At 41.1% G+C, this 17,962-nt stretch overlaps 1 protein-coding gene across 2 annotated transcripts in view; it reads left to right on the top strand.

Moving 5' to 3' along the window:
• Nucleotides 1-347: 347 nt before the first annotated feature.
• Nucleotides 348-17,962, top strand: part of LOC113022715 (histone deacetylase 7-like) — a 43,598-nt gene continuing 25,983 nt past the window's right edge. Inside the window, exon 1 of one of the 2 annotated variants that reach the window (XM_026168422.1) lies at nucleotides 348-703. In XM_026168422.1, coding sequence (XP_026024207.1) covers nucleotides 685-703 — 19 coding nt within the window. In that variant the 5' untranslated portion in view covers nucleotides 348-684. Of the gene's footprint in view, nucleotides 704-10,922; nucleotides 11,774-17,962 lie in introns of those variants that run through there. The other variant, XM_026168423.1, reaches the window with a different exon arrangement.

The following is a 17,962-nucleotide window of genomic DNA, read 5'->3' as shown; positions in this document are numbered from 1 at the left end:
CTCCGAGTGATAATCGTGCTGTTATTCCTTCGGTGTTTGCTTCACTTTGAGAGATAAGCACCACTGTAATGTTTAAAAGTAAAAATCATTAAAGTTTCACGCTTGTCGCAGTTTTCTTATTTCATTCTTGTGTACTTTGTGCATCCAAAAGCAACACTTCCTGCTATTGTCTGTCAGACGCAAGTGACTACACAATCTGTCGCTCTCTCTTTCTTTTTGTCTGCACGCGTGCACACACACACACAATGTCCACAAACCCCATCCCCTCCCTCCTCTCTGGAGCTTCTGGTGCAAGGGGAGCCCTGCCAAATAAGTTAGTTTGTGTGTGTGTGCGTGTGTGTGTGTGTGTGTGATAGGGCAGAGCAACTGTGTCTTCTCTGAAACAGAGAATTAAGGGTAGCGACTTCGAAAGAGTGAGAGAGAAAAAGAAAAAAAACTACAGCGAGATAGTTCAGCTCACATGAGAGGAAGTGCAAGACACAGAAAAGTCAGAGGGAGCTGCTTGTGTCAAGCAGTTGACTGTGACTCGCGTTGTGAGCGCACGGTTGGGCTCCGGCGCTGCAGCACCACCACTCCCCTGTCAGAGCAGGAGCTATCTTCTCCCTGAGCTTTCCACTCCGTCCCACCACTGCCTCCTGTGACTGACTGGACTCGCTGTGGGAGCACAGAAGGACCACTCGCTGAATGTCAGCGCAGAAAGCCGGTGAGCTTTTGCACATTTTCTATTTTCTATCTATCTGTGAAGGAATAATTAACAGCTGTGTTTAAAAAAAAAAAAAAAGAGTCTTCTTCAGGGACTGAACGTAAATGTATCACCAGGAAAGTATGTCAGCCTTTCATGAACTTAGGAGTGGATTTTTAGTTAAACTTGCAGATGTGGACGTGGTTTTTTTGGTCCAGTTGTTGGAGAGTGGTTTTAAGTGCTAAGAGTTTTGGTTTGGCTGTGAGTTTTGAGAAGATTGAGTTTGTTCTTAATTTATTACACACACTGTAATGTATGCAAACACTTTAAGATCATACATGTGTATCAAATGCCCGGGAAGGACACTGCGGTTGGGTAACAAGGATAAATGATTTCTTACTCCATTTGATTTGTTTTTTTCTGGCTTTATTTGTTTGGTTTTGGACGTGCTGTTTCTCAGGATTGGGAAGGGGAGAAAATTGGAAACAGAGCAGGCACCCTGGAGACTTAGTGTGTCCACGAAAAGTATAAGAGCGCCTAAAACAAGTAGACAGAAAACAACAGTCCCTCACTGCGATGAACTGCTGGAGGAGACAGAGCGATAGAGAAGAGACGGCGAAAAGGTGGAAAGAGATTTGTTTGACAGTGAGAGTTGACTGGTGGCACAGCAACCAAGGATATCACGAGTAAAGGAACATTGAAAATGTGTTGACATGACAAATCTTGCTTTAACATGGCATGCTTTTTTTTGGGGGGGGGGGGGGGGGGGGGCTCATTTGTAGAACGCAGGTAAAGATAGGGGGGCGCACTGTACAGCAGGTTTAGCTTTTCACCACCTCTTCCTTGTTTTCGTGCACTGTGACTCTACATACAGTAAATCTTCCTGCATAAGATGAAACGCTGGCTTCGGCCTTTGGCTCCTCTCTCGCTCAAAGCACTAAACTTTGGCTCTATTTTTACTCCCATGTGCTGCTACACATTTAGAGACTCCGCTACGTGTTTTTTTAGGACTATAAATCAGACTTTAATTGCTCTGCTGTCTTTAAAGTAATGGGGGACATGACGGCTCTTTACATAGTTTTGTTTGGCTGAATTAAAAGAGAAATTTAAAACTTCTAAATTGAGGATTTATAGCAACATGTGGAAGTTCATGGACAAAATGATTAATTAATAATAATGGATATTTGTGGCCATTTTTAAAGTGTATTGGAACGTGACAACCTATTTGATTTGATTGGAGAAGAACAAAGTGCAAAATGTGAAATCAAATTTGAGAAGACAAACAAGTAGATGAACTTGGTAGTTTGTGTTTCTGGTGCTGTGATAAATCATCAGAGTTCTGGTTTGTTTGGTTTGTAAAGGTCGGGGGGCAACAAGTTAAGAGGCCACGGTCTTCTAAAAGTGGCCTTCTGGGACGTCACTCTCCCTCTCGGTTTCAGACTTTGTGTCTGAGGCCAAAGGAAGGACTGCTAAAAATGTTTCATTTTGACATCTGCGATATTAGTCTTGCGGTCTGCTGTGGCTTTTTCTAAAGGTTTCACCTGAGGTCATTGTTTATTTTTGGAAATCTCCACCAATAATTTTTGTTTTCTGATCAAACCCACAACACATCATTTGTTTTTGTGGATTTGCACCAGCCCATTACATTTTCCGAGCTGATGATTGAGAGTACCATAACTTGGCTTTACGGCAGGCCAGAAGTGCAGCAAATCAGAGCGGCTTTCATCAGGCCGGCTCTGGTCTAAAGAGGGTTCTTCATGACAGGAGAGGCTGCAAACTGGAGTGAAGTGAGCACTATAAAGCAATGAGGAAGGACGTGTAGAGAGCCTCTAGTGAGTGTCCTTTTGTAAGCTCAGGTCGTCTTCTTAGGCTGTTGTTTGTTTTGATTAATAAAAACAAATGACCCAGTCATTAATATTTATACTACTATCTTGTGGAAGTGTACTTTTAATGTAAGAGCCTGATCTGTGGCGGTGTTGAGCTGAACTGGAGGAAGTAGTTTCATTTAAGAGCTTCAAAAATTTCAAGACTAGATCCAAAAAGCCCTCATAGCAGGAAAGATTATATATCTTAAGGGTTTTGCTTTCCTCTCTGTTTAAATTTTTATGTAGGCAACAGCATGGGTTATAAGCAGGAGGATTTTCAGAAATGCACTGTGGCCGCTGCGAGCACAGTTCCACATCTTAAGACCTTTCTTTCAAGAGCAGCAAAGTTTACAGAACCTTCAGTAAAATCACCACCTCGTGGGTTTGTGCAGCCTGATATGCAAAATGCGTTAAAAGCCACATTGAACACATTGTCAGAGGTTTATACACTGCTCCAAACTTTGAAATGTTTTTCACACGCGCTCGCAGAGGAGTGTGAAGGCGTCACAAAGCGACACTTTCCAGTGTCACAGACAGTTTCCCAAGAAACCAGGCGAGCGATGAGCGCCATCGCTCCCCTCTGTGGCTTTCCTACGCTTTGCTGTCGGGAATGGAAAGGCTTTAGAGGCTGCACCCGCCGCTGCGAGCGGCCTCCAGCAGCCTCCCTTGGTTCAAAGTTACCACACAGCTGCTAGCTCAAGCTTAGCGAGGCCCACCTGAACACGTGCTATGGTTTATGACACAAGTTTGAAAACCACAATTTTACATTGAATACACGATTTTTGTCTTTTTCATTTTTACTGGCTTTCATTTAACTCGGTTTTGCAAACCACATTAACAGCTTAAAGCACCATTAATTATGCTAAATTGATCTTTTTAGCCACTTTGAGGAAACAAAGCAAGCTATAAACACAACACTAATATATCACACTTTACACTGTGGGCCATAAACAGTCCACTTTGATTTTAAGTGGGCCAGACCAGTGAAACTCCTTCTGTCTAAACTAAAATTTAGTCTATCAGATTTCTTAATACAAGAAAAATAAGTACAATTTGGACAGTATGTCAAATTTTGGGGCTTAAATTGTGAGACATAAATGTGTAAAATTAACATCACATTTCTGTAGCAGATAGTGAAAAAATAGGAGGTTTTCTGTCATTTAATTGTTTATCTATCTATTTTCCAGTGGGCCAGCCTGGAGTCTTTGCCAGACCGATTCTAGCCCCCGGGCCTTGTGTTTGGCACCGCCCTGTAAAGTGTTGAAGCATCTTCATTGGCTAACTTTTATCTATCTGATGCTCCTGCATTTGTACTTAACAGTAGATCATGTTAGCTTTTATGATAACATACAGCTGCACATGAAAAAGAGGCTAATGAGAGTTAGCGTTAATCTAAACAGGAAAGTGGTGCAAAACCAAAACAATGAGCCTAAAGACTGCAGAGGTTGGAAGTGAGCACCTCACTTGAGGTGGCACACAGCAAATATCCAATCCTGTGCTGCTTGAGCGCATCCTGTTTACCATCCCCTCATGCACGCTTTCTGTCAGTTTACTGCGTCTGCTAAAGTCTTTTTGTGGGAAAACTGGAATAACTGGCACAGTAGTGAGAAAAAAAAGGAGCAAACATAAAAAATAAACATATCAGAATGAAAGAGAAAACTGGATAAGTAAAACAGACTGCACATAGCGCCACCTGCGTGCATGTTTCCCTTCATGTCGAAGCACGTTTCTGTCTGCACAGATGTGTCTCTAAGGTAGGATGACAAAAAAACAATCATTTATTGTTGTTTATGGATCCTCTGCTTCCATCCATTTTCAGGAAATCTGTCCGACTGATAACTCCACACATTCCAATCCCAATCCCAATAATGTACTGAGGTATTTCCGTGCCTGACCCCTCCAATATCATGCACATTATCCGCATCCTGTGGTCAGTATCAGACAAAGAAGTTACACTTGCACGGTGAGCAACAACAAATTGCCACTGGGCGTCTGTTTTTGGTAAATGAGACCTGCCATTTTTTTCACCCTTTAATCACTTTTCACTCTTCCTATCTTTTCCTTTTTCCGTTCTTTCTGGCAATCTGCCCTGCAACTGCTGCTCCCTCCATCACCGTATTGCCTGACTGCATTCCTCTCATTCCTACCGGCTTCCTGTGACTGAATGAGGAGCGAGCCCCACCGGCCACAAACCTCCACCTTGAAGTCCTTCCCATGTATCCCGTGTGCCATTTCACTCTATCGCTCCCTACCAGTGTTTTCCGTTTTAATATCCTTTTGGAAATTTGGGGGAAAATTGAGCCCCGATACCTCGCTGACATTAGGATATTTTTACTGGAGGGTCTAGTCAGACCCCACTGTCCAGAATCCAAAAGGTTTGCATGGTGAAATCTAAATACTCAGTGCTACCAGCAGCCAGAGTGCTCGTTGACTGCAAAGGCAATAAAGTGATGCTGTGAGGGTGGAAAGTAAGAAGAGAGAGCTCTACTGACATCTGTAGACAATGTATTAACATAAATATTAAAAAATAAAATCATTACCAACCGTATTAGGCTGCAAATTCCAGCTGACAGTGATCACTGCCAGCTGAAAGAAGCCTGTTTTTGCCCTCCTTAATATGAATAATGATGTTTTAATAACAGCTCATGGAATGATTTAATAAATCCAAAATAAGCTAATTTATTGGCAAATGTAATTTTAGTAGCAACCGTTTCCAAATGACCTCTATATCTGTAAATAGGAGAAGCTCTGTCTGAAGCATGTGCTGTTCAAACTCGAATCAAATTCAATTTGCTCGAACGCATCTCAAATGATTCAGGCCACAGTCAGCCCCGTGACTCTGGGATGGACTGGTAAAACCTGCCAAGAGTACAAGGAAAAGCACAAAGTGCTGTTGATAGGAGGTTTTTTTTTAAATTCTCAGGCCACAATTTTCCCTTTAGGTACATAATTTAACAACCTCAAATCTACTGACTCCATCATAGGACCAGTCTGAGTCACATGAAATGGAAAAAAAATAGAACTGACCTAGTTCGCTGACAGTTATCAGTTGTTGTCTCTGTGATTAGTTTATGTTAGGTTTTCCAGTTATGCTGACTTAATCTGGATGAGCATGGATGCAAAAGAACGTGTGAGTATTTTTAGCGATAAACTCGCATATTGCTGTCCAGGAGAGGAGAGAAAGAGACATAACGGCAGATATTTCAAGAAAATTCTCGATAGTATTTTTTATGATATAGAGAAAAAACTTGCTGAACAATGTTTTATTGATGCTTACAGCTCAGGGACAGCAGCATTTATGGGTGAATGTAAATAAATAAACTATCAAAATGGGAATCTACTGAGAATTTCCCTGGAAATTTTAAGGAGAGTAAGAACATGGCTTTTTAGTTTAATCACTAAAGATACTTAACTTTATAAAGCTTAGCCTACACAATACTGTCGCATGACAAAACTGAAGAATATTTTCTACCTGGGATGTTGTGTCCCGGGTCGAGCTCTTTTAACCAGTTGCTTAAACACGGCAGTAATTTCCATCCACCATTTGCTCGTCCTGTATGGAGTGCAACTATCGAGTGCAGCTAGCGATGCTCGGCTGACTCATTTGTGTACTTTTTGGGTCACACATCACCAGCTGCTAGTACAGTACTAGGCAAACGTCTTTAGTCATCCCTCATTTCTTTATATTCTGAAAGGAACATTGGAGATAAGTGCAGTGATTCATTGAAACATGAGCAATCATACATGGAAATACAGCAAAAAGGCAAACACAGAGTTTGTACAATTGTAATGCGCTTGAAAGTCGGTTTTTCAATAAGCCACCTTTGTTCTTCCACACTGTCTCCACTCTAGTGGACAAGACTTCTTATAATTTCTTTAAGTACTCTTCAGGAATAGTTCTCCAGGCTCCTTCAAGGACATTCAAAGCTCTTATTTGGATGATTGCTGCCTTTCGTTCCGTTAGACTTGTTGCCACTGATTTTCAGTTCTGTTCTCTTGTAATTTAGCATACCTCAGCCTTTACTCCCTGTTTCTTATCTGTAAGAATGGCTTACTGAAAGCTTCTGGTAAGACTTCAATGAACAGCAAATGCATCAAGTGAAGGGCCAGGTGCATATCTCAAGTCTTTGCTGGATTTTTATTTTTAACTCTTTTTGTTTTACCTTCACTTTAAGGACACACTGCACAACATGCTGAGATGAGTTTTCAGCTAATAGTTCTTTGGGAATCACTTTGTTGGTGCAAAATTATTATTTTATGCCTGTTAAACTGTTGTCTTTGGCATTTTTCATCGATTCAGCTAAAGAAATTGGTACAGATTGTATATTTTTCCAACAGGCTGCTAGTAACAAATGCCTAAAAACACAATTTAAAACTGGTTCTTTGATAAGTTGTCTGCAATGCGTAGAAACAACACTGGTTCATCTCTTGTGAAAGGTGCCTTTTTATGCCTGAATGGCTCAGTGTTAAGCGGCTTAAGAAAAAAAAAAAAAAAAACATTCACCTGAAAATGATCAGGACTGGATTGAAAATGAGTGGAAAAATCCGCCAATGTCCAAAGAAAAATTCTGAAAGACCTTTGAAAGCCTGGAGAACTATTGCTCAAGACTCACTTTAAAAAATTAAATAAAACTTTGGCTCCTTGGAAACAAAAGAAAAACATTTGAGGGGTGACATATGGTATTGACTTTTTCATGGCTTCACAGCTTGGTGTGTGTTTAGCAGGAGTAATTTTCTTGCATATTTTTCAGAGTCCAGTGCATTGTTCAACTAGCTCCTTTTTTAGGTACTAAATCATCATCGGAGGCTTGGCTCTTGCTGTCAGAGATACCTGGGCTTGTCCCATTGTTGTGAGGACCGTGGAGCACAAATGCATGGTGTTGCTGTAGCAACGATATCACAGTCTATTACTTTTATATTATACAATGTGATATATCTACTGTCCAGTGAGGTTCACATGGTGGTCAGATGACAAATTAAAAAGTAAAATTAGCAGTTAGCAGTTAGCTAAACACAGACTTTCATGGCTTCCAGGTCATTTGTGTGGTCAGATTTACATGTGAGATAACATAAAACTGCTCCAGATGTGCACGATGTATTTGCTATAAAACTGACACATTCAAAATAACTGTTTAACTATTTGCACAATATGATCATTAATAAGGCAAAAACAACATTTCACCTGCATTGTCGTCCTGCAGCAAATCAGCAACTGCTGTGTCTACATAACTGCACATCAAACACAGAGAGTAATTCATCTTTATAGATGTATTGTGAAAGTCGTTAAGGATCGTGTTAATCAACGTTACGGTAGTTTCACTTTACTCATTGTTAAATTATGCTGTTGCTGTGGGGATGTGTAGCGTGGCTTTTGTTATGTCACCAGTGGTGACTCATCCTATTGTATTTCAGTCAACTGTTACCTACTGCGATACCTGCATTCTTCTGTTTTTGGAAGTGGAACTTAGCAACAATGCATGCGTGTATTTTTTATTTTTTATTTTTTTTTTCATTTTTAGCCTGATGACTGTAGCTACAAGTCTTTTTGACTGATGACATGTCACGGTAAGAAAAGCACGGGTGTCATTATTAAAATCAGTCACTGCAGTGTTCACGCTGTCAGACTCTCATGTCTCGCACACAAAAATGTAAGTAATTCCTTTGCTTTTCCTGCCATGACATCTTATATCTTAAATACAAGTTATATATTTTTTGGTGGTTGGAGGGGGGAGCTATGAAAAACAAAGTTCACTCTGACATTTAGAGAATACTGAAGTCTGCTTAGCCTACAATAGAATAGAGACCAATTCTACCATTTCCACAGTTTCAGAACAAGATTGTCTACTTTGGCTTAACTAGCTTTCACTCAGTGTACAGTAGATACACTCGTTGACCGGTTTATTAGGTACACATGTTTAAATGCTCATTAACACAAATGTCTAATCAGCCATTTGAATGTGAAGTGGTTGCTGGTGCCAGACAGGCTTTTCTGAGTATTTCAGAAACTGCTGATCTATTCCACACCATCTCTAGGGTTTACAGGGAACAATCAACAAAAATAAAAATAGAGGAAAACCATCCAGTTAGTCTTTGACTGAAAATGCCTCGATGATGTCAGAAGTCAAAGGAAAAGTACCACAATGTAACTGAAATAACCAGAAGCAGAAGACCACACAGGGTGCCACGCCTGAAAGCTAAGAACAGGAAACTGTGTTTACACTTCAAATGGGCTCACTAAAAGTGAACAAAAATAGAACATTAGAAAAATATCGTGACTTTCGATTTCTGTTGTGTTAATCTGATGGTAGGGTCAGAATTTGTTGCAAACAGCATGAATGCATGGATCCATCGTGCCATGTGTTAATGGTTGCGGCTGCTGTTGGTGGCATAACGATGTGTAGAGGATATTATCTTGGCAACTGGCAACAGCCTATCAGAGTATTGCTGCTGACCAGGTCAGTCCCTTTATGACTGCAGTGTAGCCATCTTCTGATGGCTGCCTCCTGCCCCGTGTCACAAACTTCAAATCATCTCAAACTGGTTTCTTGGATATGGCAATGAGTTCACTGGCCTCCACACTCAGCAGACCTCAATCCAACAGAGCACCTTTGGGATGTGGAGATTGCGTCACGGTTAGGGTTGCCAACCGTCCCTTAAAATACGGAATCGTCCCGTATTTCGAAACAAAAGTACACGTCCCGTATTGAGCTAATAAGGGACGCACTTTGTCCCGTAATACAGTGAGAATCAAAAGTAGTCTATAAATGTTTATGGAATTAACGCTTTGTTTGAAAACATAATTCCCAGCCCCTCTCCTGCTTTGTGACCAATGAGCTGACAGCACACTTATGACAATTCGAGTATGACAATTCAGATTACCGCTCATCTCATTGGTCGAGGAAAGGTCGCTTGCGGAGAAAATACCGGAAGACAACAGGTGACCACAACAAGAAGCATGGCCAACAGGGAAACAAACGCCGACTCTGCGGTGCAAGTCTCGGATGACAGTAAACCTAAAGCTGGGCAGACACTGTGCGATTTTTTCAGTCACGTTATTCAGCTCCTGCTCAAACTGCACGATTGACTCACAGGGGTTAGACGTTCATAGGTCACGATGCAGGTCTCACACTATACGGCCCGATGCTCTGATGCGACCTGAGTGCGCACACTGCCTCCATAAAATGAAGGTTATAACAGAAAATCTGTCGCTCGCTCTCTCTGTCTTTCACTCACACAGACACACCACCACCATCAACTTTGCTAAATTGCTAATGAAAAACATTGATCAGGCAGCTGTGATTGAGCAGCGATGTAGATCCAACTATTTTCACGGTTGTTGTGGTCGTGATAATTTTGTGATGCCACATCGAAAAGGCTCGGATGAGCTTTCCAAAGTTCTACAAGTTGTGCCTCCATCGCTTGTGTCCAGATCACACGCTGCACAGCCGCGCTGCGCCGTCTTTTTCACCAACGTTTACGTTTGCGCGTGAGCAGTGTGAGCGCCTGTGGTGACACCCTCACGAGCGATTGATGATCGGGAGCTGGTCGTGAGGTGTTAATCACTTCTCGTTACCCCACGTATACTACACGACGCACAATGAAGGCCAAAATCGGTCCGATCACTCAAAAATCGGCTCAAAATGGGCCAAAAATCGCACAGTGTAAGCCCAGCATTAGAGCAGCAATGTTTGTTCCCCTCAGAGAAAGGGAAGAATGGGAAAAGGAAAACACCTGGCTGGAAAACGTTAATATGGGCATGTGCAGTGAATATCAGCGCTATGTGGCCAGAAGTGTGATAATATAATTTATTTTGTGTAATAAACAACTGCAAGGATAGATGATTACAACAAATTGATCACTAATACATAAAAGTAATACATAGATGAATAATGATGATGAGTTAAGATGCGTAATCATGGGAACAAGTGGGTTTACAAACAGGAGCAGCTGATTAGCATTAGAAAAGCTGAAATAATACCTCAACTGAAGCCAATTGTACTAAATGCACTAAATGTGCACTGTTACAAGAATATTTTTCTTTCTATTGTTTTCTATTATTTTAAGTTAAGCAGGACAGAGTGCTTTTAAAGAAAGATTTACTTATATTCTCAAAAGTTAAGCATGACAGGCTTCTGTTTAAGAAAGAGACCTGTTTTACTGTGTTAATGTTGTCATTTTGAGCTAAAAATAAATGGCTAAATGATCATTTGTTTCACATGTGTTCATATCACAAAGAATAGAATATGCATCTACTTAAATCAACTTCAAGTCAAATGGTTAAAAAAATAATTTCACACACAAAAAAAGAGCTAGAAAATTCACCACACTGGGAAGGGTGAAGACAACTGGGTCGCCCGGCCCTGGCCACGAGGTGTCCCTTATTTATTTTTCAGGGAGTTGGCAACCCTAGTCACGGTTGAGCAGCTCACAAATCTGCTGTGTGACGCTGTCACGTCAGTACGGACCAGGGAAAGTTTCCAAAACCTTGCTGAATGTGTACCAAGAAGAATTAAGGAAGTCCTGAAGGTAAAACAGGGTCCAACTCAGTACTAGCAACGTGTACACAGTGAGTGTTTCTTACTTGTAGCACAACAGTTTGCAATATAGCATAAAGTACAGGAACAACAAAGTGATTCAAACTGATTATAAATCTATGATGAAACGGTCTGTGGATATATTGGTACGTTTTTTCACATTTATGCCAGACGTAGAGCAGAAGACACACACACAGACACACACACACATATCCGCATCTCCCTTACCCCGCGGAGTTCAGCAGATGGAGCCCGCACACCAGCAGGACACACGCGGATGAAAGTGAGACTTCAAGCTGGTTTTATCAGCAGTTTCAACACCGACAGACGAACTCGGTGAGGAGGAGACAGATAAATAGAAAGCAGTGCGTGCACACTCGCTTTCTCTTACATAAGTTGATTACCGAGACATTTCGGAGCGCGGAGGTGATGTTATACTGTACGTACGGACGTACGGCTTAGACAGCGGCGCGCGCTCACGGCTGGAGCTGTCGCTTTTGATATTTTTACCTCGCGCAGTCAGATAACTGTCACAATAACGGAGGAAAAACCCCGGCGAAGATGACGAGGATAGGCTGTTGGACTGTGCTTACGTTCGCCCGACTTGGTGTAGCTGCCTCGTAACGGGATTTTTACTCCCACCTGCCTTTGAAAGTTTCAAATACGTCGCTTTTGAACTTCACCTCCAAAAGGTAGGCGGTGTTTACTTTTTTAAAGTGTTCTGCAAAAGTAGCTAGAAAACGTGGTAAATGTTCTAATTACTTTAAAAAAAAAAAAAAAAACCACTGTCACTTTATTACTTTCTTGTGCCGAACTACTTACTGTGTCCACACTGTTGTATTGTGAAAATGTGAATTCAATTTCAGCTCCTCTGTTTAAAAAAAACAAAACAAAAAACACTGCAACAAAATTTTTTTGACTTCAGTCCAAAATCTGCAGGTGTAAATCCTAACATGACCGTGATGGTTATACACTTCAAAAATCGCTGGTGTACAACTGTTTAAAAACTGCTTAAATTACTATCATTATTATTTTAAATAAAGTGAGTTTCCATGTCTCGAGATCATGACCCTGCTATGGAAGTATTTAACAAAGAACTGAATGTGTAACAAAAGGTGGCCCGGTAATCTAATCTGGCAGACAACATGACTATTTTAGGGCATTAAATGGGGCAAATAAGTGTGCAATTATGGCGTTAAGGCCTCATTGTGAGTGTAGAATTTCCTGTTGGATCTATATCTGCCCATAGCTGACAAACTCCACTGCTCATTCACTACTAGGAAACAAATGTTTGGTTGTATGATGGACTGTGGGCTGATGTGCTTTAATATGAGAGAAGTCGTGGAATAAGAAAACAGTTCAATCCCACCCAAGCCCCTTCAATCCAGGGAAAATAAAAGCACACCCACATATACACACCCACAGCAGCCATGCTGGTGTAATGGTGTCATGTGTCCAGGTTTGCTCCCTCTCTCACCACGGGATGAGGTCATAGCCTTTAGTGCTGTTACAGAGATACAGTTACATTAGTTTAATGTGGGCCGTGCCAGAGGAATCGACACCACCTACACCCCGCGGCCCCTTTCTGTTGCCTTTTAGATTTCTCTGCTCGCATCTATGTCCCTTTGTGTTTACAAAAGTGTATCCCTGAATAAAGACTTTGATCATATTGTATTTACCAGGCCTTGCTGTTAGCTTATCACCTTACCTAAACTATTCCCTTTGGCCCACAGGCTGTGGCAGCACATGGGTTAGTCACTATGACTAGGCCTTCTATGGCAGAGAGAACAAAAAGAAAAGATGATTCACGCTTACAATGCTGATGTAGAAATTGTGTTACTGTCTGCCTATGGTAAACCGAGGCCTTTCGCAGTCAACTTAACTTTAGCTTTTTCTCACACAGCAAACATGAACTGACAGTGACACTTTGGTCTAAGTAGCCTATCTGTGGTGGGGGCTGAAATCAGTCAGTGTTGTTTTGTTTGGTTTTGCAGCATGAAGCCCAGTTTCACTTTGCATTGGGGGTCATAGAAATAAATGGTGGTTTAAAACATACTAAATCACTGTATTTATTTATTTAACCTAGCGATTAACCAGTTGGTTTGGCTCATCTTATAGGGGACGCTAGTCGTCATAGACTTGATTCCCACAAACCCAGTGGGACATACAGTATAACAGGAACCATTGGTCTTAATGAAAGCCTGATTTGAAGAGCCCAAGATCATGTGTTTGATTATCAAAGTAGATGTGGATACATTTTCTCTTGAATTCCTAATTGGTTCATTCATGTTGAGATGATGCGATAGAGATCTATCACACAGAACAAAGGAACTGTTGTTTTCCAGTTGTTTCTTTTCTTTTCGTGAATTATACGCACTGGATAGATTATCATGGTAGTCGCCAGTTTATTTTCATTGTCAACCAGCAAATAATTTATGGTCTAAATGGGAGCTGTAGTATTGATTTTATCGAGCAGAGATCATAAACTGACCATGTAAATGTTTTATTTTCACTTTGCATGCTGCATTGATGACTAAGTTGACCAGTTAGGGATCTTCCACCACCAGCATTATTCACGTCTTTCCAGTATATTTCGTCAGTGGTTTAAAAACAGTTGAGCAAACACTGATAGAGAACCTTTTTCTGACCCCTCTTGATTGGAAATAAACTCATACATTTATAGTAAGAGGCACAACAAAGACATATTTAGTGATAGGGTCATCATCCAGTATCCATTTTGGGTGTCTCTTTGTCCTTTGTAGGGTAGTTATGGAGGAGAATATTAACCTTTTCCCAGGACAGATAACCTTTAAAAGTCCCGAGTGTTTTCCCTGTGTGAGCTCTGACAATAGGGACAGTGTTCTGGGCTGGCCAGAGCCCCAGATCACATTTCCTGTTCCTGATTTAAAATCAGCTCAGCTGACTACTGATACACTCTGCTCCTCAAAAAAAACCAGTAACAGGACCATCACCCTGTTGTTTATCATGTGAACTCGTGTTTTTGTTTGTGAGAGAGAACAGGCATAAAATGAAGCGTAATAGGGAAATCAAAGTTCAATCAAAGACCGTGAGCAGCAGCAAAAAGCTAGATTGTACCAGAAGACAGTAAGCTTATTCTTACTAACTGCAGGGTGTATTTGAAACAAAGAAGCCCTTCAGTGTACATAGTCTTCTTATTAGTGTGCAATAACAGTCAGCGATACATAGTATACCACAGACACACGAGCGAATTAGAGTAGGAAGTCAATATGAGAACCTGTTTTCTCAGTCAAATCAGCCTTATGCCAGGTGCTGGCTTTTACAGGAAAAAAAAGATGTTTGCCTATATTTCTGCATGTGTGGGCGTGTAAAGGCCACGATCCGTCACATAACATCTGGTAATATCTGGATTACAGAGTAGGATGAATGTCTGTGGGTGGAGATGGGTTGTGCAGACTATTGATCTGAATCAGACTATGCTCAGATGATCAGTCACTGAAGTACTTTCTTTTGAAGTACGTAAAGCAAGTCAGTCGGTGCTCCCATCAGGTCAAACAGTGGTTCATGCCTTCATTTGCATGATTAAGGGCAGAGTTATGTAAACATGTGTGTAGACATGTGTGTGCCAACACCTTTCAGAGCTTTAAAGCCTCATTAGGACTGAGTGAGAGGTACATCGTGCATGTGCGCATTTGTGTGTGTCCCGTGTGTGTCCTCAGGCAAATTTCGGACTCATCCCAGCCAAAAGTTATCTCTTTTTTCCCCCTCTTCCAAAAAACAATGACCTCTTGGAGGTCTTGGAAGAGAAATAATGAAACCATTTCAACAATTGTCTGTCTGTGAGATGTCGAGTTGGAGAATCACACTATGGGAGTTATATCCTCCCATTTGCAGCGAACTGCTGACCCCTCACCTTTTCCACCCCAGTTCAGCAACACATCATCACTAAGAAAAGTCTTATGTTATGGTGGAGTGTTGAAGGAACAGTCGCCAAAGCAGCACTGATGGCCATGACAGAAAGACGCGCTCACATATTTGCATCTGCTTTGTGTCCTGTTGAAGTTAAGTTAAGTTTGCCAGGGTTTAAAGAGCAAACCAAATCACAGTAAGAGGAGTTAAGCCTGTTCAGTTTCTCAATCAGTAGCTATGCCTTAGGGGGTGCTTAAAAAGTGAGCACGGGCTGTTTTAAATATCTGTGTCGAGCCGCACAGCATGACAACGCTTGACAACCACACAACAATGGCATTAATCCCACCCATGATGCCAAATGGCTAATCGTCACTCCTTCTGCTGTACTACTGATTCCAGATGTTTCCACCAACTCAGTTTTGTGGGCATGTTTGAATAATTACACACATCTCATTATGAAACATATGCCAAAGACATACAGACATACATTGCAGATATTTCAACATGTTTTCCTTGGATTGAGTTATTGAATGTATAGTTGTATGGTTCCAGTTTCCTACATTTTTCATCATTTTCTATCATAGTAGGACTGAATACCCTCATCTTTGGGATTTAATTTAAATTAACTGCTGTAGCTTCTTGGAAATCTCAATGTTGACATGACAGCTAACAAAAACCAAACAACTGATCAACTAATCTAGAAATACACACAACAGCAAATTTATTTACTGCAAGCAAACTTCATTCACTAATAAATACCAATTATTGAACTTAAATCACATTAAGAGATACCTGAACTTATTTCTGTCCTATAAGACATCTATTTATTTCATATTTTGGCGTTTGTCTTGCAAAAGCTGCCAACTGTTCATACAATGAACCAATATTTTCAATCTGCTGATAATGTTTGGACATTTACTCAGAAATCACATTAAATCTATCAATAGGACTGATATAATTCAAATTAGGTTGAAGCTACTGACAGCAGGGATGCGTATTCTGGACTTTATAAATTTGTGCCGTCCAAACTTTTCTCCCCCTACATGAACTTAAAGTTTTATCAGTTATCACAGAGTTCAAGTGGGAAAACTGCACGTGGTGGGTATAATTGATAGCTGATGAAAAATAGCAGTAGCCAGAAAGAAGCATCAACATTGTGCTTAGAAATCATCACCTGTGTATTTTGACTTTTGTTGCCATGATGCCAGGTCTCTCATGGAAATGAGATTTTTAATTTCAATGAGATTTTTTTTACCTGGATAAATAAAGGACTAATAAAATCTAGTCCGAACATTCACAATAAAATCAAAGATAAAACTAACCACAGAGATTTGTGGGTTCTGCCTTTAGCATTGAGTCGATGTTCCATGCGACAACGTCCACAGCTAATACTGTGATCACAGTTTCGCCTATCTCTAAAGGGAAAATTCTTGATATTGCCCAAGACATATGCTCATGTGACAAATCATCTTTCGGCCTAACTGAGATCCAGACGCACGAACGCCACAGATACACAGAAACATTTGTGGGCAGATGAGAATGCTATTAATACACACATAAGCACACACAGCCTCTCTCACACACACATGACACACACTCATTAAAGCAAGTGGTGCGATGCTATTAATATGTGGAGAAACCGGCACTGTCCTCAATCACATGCACTTGCTTGATTACACACAATAACACAAGTGTTAAATGACAGGTGACACTAAAAATAAACTGGCACGGTTACATATGCTGAAACTTGCTCAGAGAGCCACAGTGTTCCTTCAGCAGAAACAAATGGGCACTATTAATACACTTAATACACCAACACAAGCACTATTAGCCGTGTATGCACCCTCAACTGTCACACAAGCAGACTCTTCTTATGCAAACACAAAGACCTGCTGTGTACACTCAAAAGAAACAACTGCAAGCTATTAATATCTTAGGGTGCATAGGATGGACAAACACACACACACACACACACACACACACACACACACACACACACACACACACACACACACACACACACACACACACACACACACACACAATGAACACATAAGGAGATTGATACTCCAGCTGCTCGGAAGTGGGGGACAGAATGTGTGCAGCAGCTGTGGATTCCTATGAACGTAAGGAAGAGGAAGGGAGGCAGTGGAGGGTGGAGGGATAGGTGGCAGGAGTGGGGGCTGCTAAAGGTGTCCCGCTTGGTGGAGAAGATGTCATTTTCTTTCCATTATGAGTGCACAGGCTGGCATATTTGAGGCTTCGGTGTATTCATATATATATTTTTGTTTATTTTATTCCTTTCGATGTATTTTTCCTCTGAACTTCTGCTCTTTCTGCTTTGTTGCTCTTCTAACGAAGCATAAACCTCACGCCTGCTGCTAGTGTTTATGTATATAGTAACAGTAACTAGCACTTAACATGATGTGTGACATCCAGGCTTAACTCCATCCAATACCACTGTGGAGTTCAGGCTAAACCAGCAATAAACAAAGCACATTTTAGCCACAGCGTGAATATAAATACTACTGAACAATATCTGTAGCTCTCTTGAGCTGCAAAGAAGCCATTCAACCAAAATAGCAGTTTCTGCTTGCCTAAATGAACCAAGAGGATGTTATGGTGAAGACTAACTTTAGAAACAGGAAGTCACTGTTTCTTTGTGAGTGTGTGCCTGTGTGTGTGCGCGAGCGTGTGCTCCAGTAAATTGTATGCGTGTGTGCAGGTGCGCGTGTGTGTGTGTCAGTGCATCAGCATGTTGCTGCAGTAGGGCCCACAGAAAGAGGATGGTGGTTGTGAAACGAATATGCTATTACAGAAACCAGAAGTTTGTCCCCTGTCTATTTTTAGCAGCACAACGCTGAAAAGAGAGACAGCGAAGCACGCACACAGATCTTATCGGCATGCACTTCTCTTTATTATAAAGTGCTCCAGATTTTTGTCTTGTAATTATGCAGCTCTTGCATTGTTTTAGGATGAGAAATAAAACATTG

Source organism: Astatotilapia calliptera, chromosome 5 (assembly GCF_900246225.1).
Source record: "Astatotilapia calliptera chromosome 5, fAstCal1.2, whole genome shotgun sequence".
Lineage (NCBI taxonomy): Eukaryota > Metazoa > Chordata > Actinopteri > Cichliformes > Cichlidae > Astatotilapia > Astatotilapia calliptera.
This window is presented reverse-complemented; position numbering and strand designations above follow the sequence as displayed.